General features: G+C 40.9%; 1 protein-coding gene across 4 annotated transcripts in view; it reads right to left on the bottom strand.

Moving 5' to 3' along the window:
• Nucleotides 1–5,044: 5,044 nt before the first annotated feature.
• The window catches only part of NLGN4X (neuroligin 4 X-linked), a 342,892-nt gene continuing 338,482 nt past the window's right edge, over nt 5,045–9,454 (bottom strand). For all 4 annotated transcript variants that reach the window (XM_060087275.1, XM_060087277.1, XM_060087278.1 and 1 more), the window contains one exon: nt 5,045–8,356. In XM_060087275.1, coding sequence (XP_059943258.1) covers nt 7,507–8,356 — 850 coding nt within the window. In that variant the 3' untranslated portion in view covers nt 5,045–7,506. The remainder of the gene's footprint in view (nt 8,357–9,454) is intronic.

Below are 9,454 nucleotides of genomic sequence, written 5' to 3'. Positions count from 1 at the left end.
GAAGTGTTACATTATTTTGGCTGTCATTATAATTTCAACGTTGTCTATGTAACAGCTAAAATAATACCTAAACAATCCCTAAGATAAACCCTGACAATACCTAAAATTCAACAATACGGAATGACTTGACATATTTGTTTTCAAGCTGTTTTCATAAACAAACTGTAAAGATTTGACAGACGTTACCACTGAAGCGTAATAATGCTTCCAATATTTGGAATGAGGCACCATCTAAATTCCCAGTTTTATGGGACTTTTTTTTTTTTTTTTTTTTTTTTTTTTTTGCGGTACACGGGCCTCTCACTGTTGTGGCCTCTCCCATAGCGAAGCACAGGCTCTGGACGCATAGGCCCAGCGGCCATGGCTCATGGGCCCAGCCGCTCCGCGGCATGTGGGATCCTCCTGGACCAGGGCACAAACCCATGTTCCCTGCATCGGCAGGTGGACTCGCAACCACTGCGCCACCAGGGAAGCCCTTATGGGACATTTTTTTAGGGCTGTATTTTGGGGCTCCAGAAATTCATCTCCCCATTTCCCTCCTACATCAGTGGAAACACCCAAGTGCACAGTTCTCTACTGGTCCCTGGGATGAAGCGCTTAGAATAATTTTCCTTTCTGGACTTCTCCCAGCTGAACCCCGTGGACATTCTTCTGTTTCCAGCAGCTCTCAGTTCCATCCTATCAGAAGCTAATGACCTTACGAACTAGTCTGAAGACCTCCCTTTCAGCCAAATGTGGAAGAGCCCTCAGTCTCCTCCGTTTTCCCTAAAGCTCTTGCCTTGAGAAAACACAGTTATTTGTAGGTTTTGCAAGTATTTGAGCTGATAGTCACTTTATAGAAAGGTAGACATGTAAAAGACCGTTCTCTATATATCCATTTCTTTTTTTAAAATTTACTTATTTTATTTATTTAGTTTTGGCTGCATTGGGTCTTCACTGCTGCACGTGGGCTTTCTCTAGTTGCGGCGAGCGGGGGTTGCCCTTCGTCGTGGAGCACAGGCTCTAGGTGCACGGGCTTCAGTAGTTGTGGCACGCAGGCTCAGTAGTTGTGGCTCGTGGGCTTTAGAGCGCAGGCTCAGTAGCTGTGGCACATGGGCTTAGTTGCTCCGCGGCATGTGGGATCTTTCCAGGCCAGGGCTCAAACCCATGTTCCCGGCATTGGCAGGTGGATTCTTAACCGCTGCGCTACCAGGGGAGGCCCTATATATCCATTTCTTTAAATAAGACAATAAGAACTGGGCTTCCCTGGTGGTGCAGTGGTTGAGAGTCCGCCTGCCGATGCAGGGGATGCGGGTTTGTGCCCCGACCCGGGAAGATCCCACATGCCGCAGAGCGGCTGGGCCCGTGAGCCATGGCTGCTGAGCCTGCGTGTCCGGAGCCTGTGCTCCGCAACGGGAGAGGCCACAACAGTGAGAGGCCCGCGTACCGCAAAAAAAAAAAAAAAAAAAAGAAAAAAAAAAAGATAATAAGAACCTGCAGAGAAAGTACCACTTTCCTCCCTTAGCAGAATCTAGATTTTTTTTTTTTTCCTAATCAGGCAGCCCAGAAAAGGGGAGGTGATGAGTACATTTGGAGGAAGTTGTGGGAAAGAAAAAACAGCTCTGACTGCTAGTAACTAGCCTGATAATGGCTAAGTGGGGTGGGCCCCACTGTGTAAAAATAATTTGAGGTAACAGGAGATGAAAGTCGTCCGCAAGCATATGGGGATAAGACGGAAACAAGGACAGTGTGCAACCACGAAAAATGACCCAGATGATTCACCATCCTTGCGTGTAAGTTACTCAAATCCACCAAGATGGGCTTGGTCATCTCTGATGGTGATGCTTTATCACTTCTGGAAAATGCAGCTCTAAAACTATTCCATCTATCTATCTATCTATCTATCTATCTATCTATCTATCTATCTACCTATCCCAGCTTTCTTCCCCTCTTCTATCCCTCCCTCCTTCTTTCTTTCCATATATCACCTATCTCAACTATCATCTATTTATATCTACCTACCTACTAACATCTATCATCTCTACTGACTATCTGTGTCTATGTATCCATCCCTCCATATCTGTCTCTATATTAATAAATCATCATTATCCATCTAGCATTCATGTTTATCTATCTATAATCTATGTATCTGTATCCATCCATTCATCCAACTGTTAATCCCTTATATCTGTCCATCAATCATCTATTCAATCTATCTCATCTTTCTTCCCCTCCCTTCCCATCCATCCCTCCCTCCTCCTTTCTTTCCATATATTTATCCATCTATCACCTATCTCAACTATCATCTATTTATATCTACCTACCTACTTACATCTATCATCTCTACCGACTGTGTCTATGTATCCATCCATCATCTGTCTCTGTATTAATAAATCATTATCCATCTAGCATTCATGTTTATCTATCTACAATCTATGTATCTGTATCCATCCATTCATCCAACTGTTCATCCTTTATATCTGTCCATCAATCATTTATTCAATCTACCTATCTATTTTCTGGGTTTATCATTCCTTCTCTGTCCCCACCTCCCCTGACAGGATGACAGTAATTAATTTCTCAAACAGGCTGCTCTATCTGCTTACTCAGCTGCTTTCACTGCACCCAGCGCCATCCCACCTCATTCACACCATCCCCACAAGTGCTTTTGGAGGGGACACTCTCGAATCTTGCTCCCCAAAATAGTTGGGGATAATTGGGAACCAGCAACACTGGCATCATTTTGCAGGTTTGTTGGAGATGCAGACTCCAGCCCACGCAATCCCTGCTGGATCAGAATCTGCCCTGTAGCCTGATGTCAGCACATCCTTGGAACAACGTCTGAGAAGCACTGATAAAAATCGCAAATATGCTCACACCACTTCTGCGCCATCTTTTACCGTCTGCTGCTTGAATTCAGGACAAGGTGCACACAGCATGCCTTGTGATTTGAGGCATGTTATCAGCTGGATGATGCTCCTTCCCCACACCTTTCCTGGTGACACCTTCTATTTTCCAGCCAGGACCAAAAAAAGCCATGGCTCCCCAAGCTTCCCGAGTCTTCTCATTTTGAGTGTGTGGAGTTCTGCCCTCCCGAAGCATCCACCATCATTGGTTTGTCTGCGTGGATGCCCACATACTTGGAGGGAAGTGGTTTGGGGCAGCTTCCTACAGAGTGCTGCCCGCCCCTTGCAGACGAGGTTAAGGGGCTGTGTCTAGACTCCCACTGGCCCCCTGGGTACCATCTCCAACACCTACAGCTGCTCCCTGGCTGTACTTCCCTGTTCTCCACTTGGAGTCCTAGGATGGAGACAGCTTCTTCTTTCACTTTTAACAGAAGCCCCAGCACAGAGCTGGGGTGATGGAGAAGCTTGGTAAACATTTGCACAAAGAATAAATAGATGAATGAATGAATGCATACTTTATTACCATTCGTTGAGTTATTCAGAATGGCCATTCAGAATGCATCAAATGGTGAAAAAAGGAATGACTCCCCTCTTTCAGAAATTTGCTAGAGATCTAATTTTAAAGCCACGAAAATGGCATTCCCATTAAATAGATATGACATGTTTATGTATTCATGAAATATTTACATATTTATAAAAGTTAAATATTTACATTTATGTAAACACATATTTTGTATGATGACTCGTATGCACTAGAATTATAATACGTATATATAACATGATATATGATATATATACATATCTGTAATATAAAATGTATGTTTTAAATATACATATTATATCACCTATATGGTATATTATGTATTATTTTATATACAAATGTATATAAATGTTTCATATAGTATAGCTATTATATATATAATTATAAAAATATACTTTATAAATATATTTGAATATTTATAATTATAAATACACTATATATTAATATATTTATTTGTATGTAACATATAAATATGTATGTGTATATATGTGTGTGTATATATATATATCCTGTGTACGTCACATTCAGCAAACGACCTGAGTCCGACAGGTAAAAAAAAATTTCAGAGTTCGAATATAGCTGTCACAGTCTTTGCTGTTTTCCTTTATCTGATAATTAGCTAATATTATCATGACATCCATGAACTTGAGTTAGAAATTTGTGCTGCATCCTTCACTGGTGAAGAGTTTGGGCTCTGAACACACGATCTTCCTTTGAATCCGAGTTCTGCTGCTGCCTTGTAAGCTTAATGTTTCTGATTCTCAACATCTTCAATTTTAAAATAGAAATAATCCAGGTGCCTGCCCCTTAGGGCTATCGTGACTGTTAAGATAAGGGATGACCAGGTGCATGTGAGGACTGGACAAGTTAGGTCTCATCAGTATGGTAGTAATTTTCTGCCTCTCCAGTTGTACTCAAATAAATTTCTTGCTGTCAGAGATTTACTCAAATAAGGCTCTCTATTAGAAAGATTTAAGGCAAACACAACTCAAACCCCAGCAACATAAGAAGAAGCAGTGGCTGAAGTTAATAAACCCAAGTGTTCCATTTCAGGGAACATCCTCTTGTTATGAGTTTCACCATCCAGAGTGCCTTTCTCCAGTGTCAGGCCAGAAGAAAATCCCTAGCGGGGACACAAAACTTGTTCATGAGGACAAACCACAAGAAACTGATCTATTACCAATTGAGTGTGCCATTTATCACCTACGTCACATGTATTGCTTAGTTTTTAAAATGAAAAAGACATCTAAAGACGGAAAAATAAATATGATAGGCCACCTACAAAAAAAGAATGGACGCATAATTATTTGCACAAAGCATTAGAAAATACTGTGATATTTTATTATTAAAAATGCTGCTGAAAAGTTTATACATATGTGTCCAGCCATATATATCTTCTATCATTACTTAAGGCAAAATCAAAAACAAAATCGCAAAATAATAATCCAAGAAACCATTAAACCCTGCGTGCCAGTGAAGGTCAAGAATAAAAGCCTAGGAAAGTTTTTTTCTAACTTATGTTTTTTTTTTCTTATTTTTTTCTCTTTTTTATAGATAGCAAGTATATTTTATTCTCATAGAACTCTATGAAGATTCTATAACTCCTTTCCATGTAGAAATATCATTTAAGGTGTATTAAATTGCTTTTGATCATAATCCTTTGTAAAAGCTAAAGTTATTCACTTAACAAGAACTTTTTTTTTCCTTATCCAAATGTCACAAGCCTGATACATTACTGTGCATATTGCTAGCAGAAGACAACTGGAAATACTAAACAAATACTGGAATTCACATCACAAACATACCGGACCCACAATGGCGCCAAGCGTCACGTCCTTTGTAGTTTCCTGGAGAGCCTATTCGTCGTAGCTTAGCTGGGGTAATATACAGCTTGCAGAAATGGCCTGACTATAGCTTTAAAAAACAATGAACAAAAATCGTACCCATGACACCTCTAGCTGCAGGAGTGATGCTTCACTCTATGCAAAGTTGGGATTATATTTCACATATGTATACACAGAGAATCACTCTTAAATTTAAACCAAGATGAACAACAGAATTTATTGGATGATCTGTATGCGTTTTTAAAAGAACTCTCTTTTTCTAGGGTGGGGGGCATTTTCAAACACTTTGATAGACATTGCTACAGTTTTAGTTTAGGGGTTCAATAATCAAAGATTATACAAAGAGACAAGGAATTTGGACTTTGTGGAGAATGTCCACCTTGGCAAAGACATTTAATGCTGGGTTTCCACGAGAACCATGCCCAGAGACATTATCTTCAAATATCTTTGGCTACTATTTCCCAGTGTTGCAATAATTTTTGAAAGACAAAACATAAAGTCACCATGGTTACTTTTTTTTTCCTTCCACTTTAGGACACTTGCAAAAGATTCCTTAAGGAAAATTAAAAGGACGATGAGAAAATGACAAAGTGCCAGAGGGACAAACTTCTCATCCCTGTCTCACCAATTTAAAATGACTGAATATTTCTGTGTGTTATCTTGACAGTGAAGCCATCCTAACTTCCCAGAAATCCCATGCAAAGCACTTTTAATGTTCTATCCTTTTGTTTGTTTTCTCTCTGTAATACTCATGGATCAGTGACGGATACACAAATCCACAAATGGAATAGTTTCAGACAAGCATATGTTTTATCCCATAAGTGATATAAAAAATAAAAATCCCTGCTTACCGATAAATAAGGGACTTACTGCTTAAACAGAAAGGAAAGACACATGCCCTGTTTCAATCTGATTAGCTAAGCTGAGCAGGTATTTCATCAGCCAAACCCTTCTGCAGCTGCTGGGGAATACAGAGCTGTATTGACTCAGCAGAGCTTGGTCCTACCAAAGACAAGCTTTCTTTTCCTTTTTGGCAGGGCCCTGGGATGGGAAGCAACTCTTCCTCAACAGATTCAAAGAACCAGAACTACAGAACGAGACTTGTATTCTGTTTCCCCCCGACCGCGGTCACTCTGCATGTGCGTGCGTGTTTCTAATTCAACAAGCTTTAAATAGGCTCCACGTTGGGGATCCATCCTGGGGTTGCAACTTCATGAAGGCTTAACACACAAAAATAAAAGTTTTCCTAAAAATAACGGTCTCCTAAGAATGCTGTCGCATGCACTTTCCAGCCCAAAAAGGGGAGAGCCTAGTCGAACAGACGGTCTAGGTCCGCTGTGTGACAATCACATCCTCCTACAAATGAAACACGTTAGAAAACCCCATGTCTGTTGGCCACAAGGAATTAAGAAGAAAATCCTCCTTTGTCCTGGAGGAGACAGAGGTGATATGACTAATGTATATATCGATTTATATACATACAGACCACAATGGAAAGCACAATCTTGCTAAAAGCTCTTTCAAACTGAAAACACCAATAAAAGTTTTTTGTTTTTGTTTTTTTTTCTCTCTGTGTGTGTTTGTTTAAACGCACAGCTATACACATTTTTTAATTTTTATTTTTACAAAGTTTCTTAAATAGAGTTCAGGCTGGCAAAACATCTCTTTGCACAGAACTCTACGTACGTAACTGCATAGTCAGTTCTTTTATTTTAATAATAAAATTCTACTTTTCCTTCTCTCTGGATTACACCTCCATATGCTGGGTAAAAGCCCATAGATTCTTTCTTCACTTAAGTAGAGCCATCTGTCGTATGGCACAAAAAGAACTTTTATTTATTTATTTCAATTGTAATTAAAAAAAAAAAAAAGTGTCCTCGGCTGAGTTCCAGGAGTGTCAGCTTCTACGGTCACATTGGAAACATCCAGGTCCTTGAAACTTCGATGTCCTAGTTGCACTAAAATTTGCTGGATGGTGGAGATCTTAAAGCAGTATTGTAACAGCAATGTATACGTTTCACATTTCGTAGGGTCAGAAGTTGATCGTGTTATACTGGGAAATGCCAATGGAAAGGGTCTGCAAGGACACAGTGGCTGCCCTTTTGCTTTTTTTTTGTTTTTTTGTTTTTTTTTTTGTCTTATGCCAAACATTCCTTGTTTGGAGATGTTGCTTCTTTCTTCCTCTCTTCGATGTGGCTGAGGGGAGGCACAGAGGGAGGGGAAGGAGACGGCAAAGCTATACTCTAGTGGTTGAATGCCCGTGGGGTAAATTTGTACTGTTTTGCCCTCCACTGAAGGTATTGAACGTGTGCAAAGGCTGCATCCCCGTCAGTGTGTTGGGAATCATAGTGATGGTATTTGGTGTCATAAGTGGGATGTCGTCGGGGGACCTGCGCAGCGTGAGGGTGTAGTCTGGAGGGCAGGTGAGCCTCAGCGTGTCGTGAGCCTGCAGGGACTCACACTCGTGATCATGCTCCAGCTGTTTCATCTGCAGGGACATGATCTCTTCGTTCTGGATGTGAGCGATGTCGTTTGTGGTATTTCTCTGGGGACTGGGGCGCCTGTGTGTCTCATGGCGCCTCTTGTCCTTCTTATAGTACAGCGCCGCGAACGCCAAGATGTTAAGGAAGAGTAGGGATGCCCCCACGGCAATGGTGACGCTCAACTCAGTGGAATAATCCCGTTTAGTTTCGATGAGGACGGTGGTGTCCTCGGGCCCCGTTTTATGAGGGTCCTTGGAGTGTTTGGGGTTGTTGGCGGGAGTGATGGCCGGGCGTTTGGTCGTGGGCCATATCTTGGCAGGAGATCGCCGAGTTCCGTAGGGGAAGGAGGTCATGTCCGGAGGAGGAACCTTGGTGGTTGTGGACACGTACTGGAATATCTCATTCAAGTTGTGCAAGTGAGGCACGAGTTCCAACCAGAAAGCCACTTTTGTGGCTCGGTAATGGTCCCTCACTCTGGGTTTCAAGCCAATATGCAGATAGAGCTGGTCTTTGGGGTTATACTTGGACCAGGCCACTTCCTCAAAGCGATTGGGTTTTGTGTGAATGAACTTGGTGTCCTGAGGAACTGGCTGATTAGGATCACTGGGGACAGAAGGGAGAAAAAAAGAGAAAGGTCACACTCTTCCACATTTCCCAAGTAAATTTTAATCAAATACAATGAAATTACAATCAGATAATCTCATGTGTTTATTGATATGCACAAAATACTCAAGTAGCAACAAATACATGGTGTTTTAATCCCGACGTGCTACCATTTTGCCTTTTCTTTAAAATCCCCTTACCTTTATTTTAAAAATAATTCCTGATGGCAGCATGATAGCATTTTCATAACACTTCTACATTTTTAATGCATCCAATTATCTTCCATGATAAAGAAGGAAACCAAAAATGTGTCTTGGAAAATTTTCAGCATTTCAAGTTTAACTACTTTTGAGTCAGAAATCTCAACCAGGGTGATTTGCCCCCAAGAGGGCATCTGGCAACGTCTGGAGATGATTTTTGGTTGTTATAAGTGAAGGGTGGTGCCATGAATTGGTAGATGCCAGGGTGACTGTTAAATATGCTCCAGGGCACAGGACAGCCCCTCCACAGCAGAGAAGTACCTGGTCCCAGGTGTCAGTAGTATTGAGGCTGAGAAATCCTGATTTAGAGGCTATGGTCCAAAATTTGTGCCATTCTCTTTCTTCCTCAAGAATTGCTTCTTAGGTAAATGAATAGATATTGTGGTTACAACTAAAATGTATGTTAAAAATCAAATAAAAACTGGCTTTTGTAATTACAAGATGATAAATAAAATTATGCATCAATTGTTCGTTCTCTCTCACAAAGAGAAATATGTATGTACTTGGAAACCTTCTGAAGACGGAGTCACGTGAAGATCAAACAACATTCCGTCGATTTAAGAAGTTTGGTAAGACGGTGCTTTTAGATATGCAGAGCTAAGGATTTTAGGAAAAGTACCACACGATGCAAGAAATTGAGGGATTTTATAGATTTCAAGTGTGCATGGCAACTATGAACCTAACAAGTCTCCTATGATTTACATAAGTGGATACAGGCAGAAGTAGAATCATCAAAATGGAAAGATTCTCCACAAAACATGGTACTTGAAACATCTTTGCAACTAACTCTTTTAAGATAACAAACAACCTCCCCCTGCCCTGCAAAGATATCATATTC

Source organism: Mesoplodon densirostris, chromosome X, assembly GCF_025265405.1.
Source record: "Mesoplodon densirostris isolate mMesDen1 chromosome X, mMesDen1 primary haplotype, whole genome shotgun sequence".
Classification (NCBI taxonomy): Eukaryota; Metazoa; Chordata; class Mammalia; order Artiodactyla; family Ziphiidae; genus Mesoplodon; species Mesoplodon densirostris.
The sequence above is the reverse complement of the archived record's forward strand: the minus strand, read 5'-3'. Positions and strand labels throughout refer to the sequence as shown.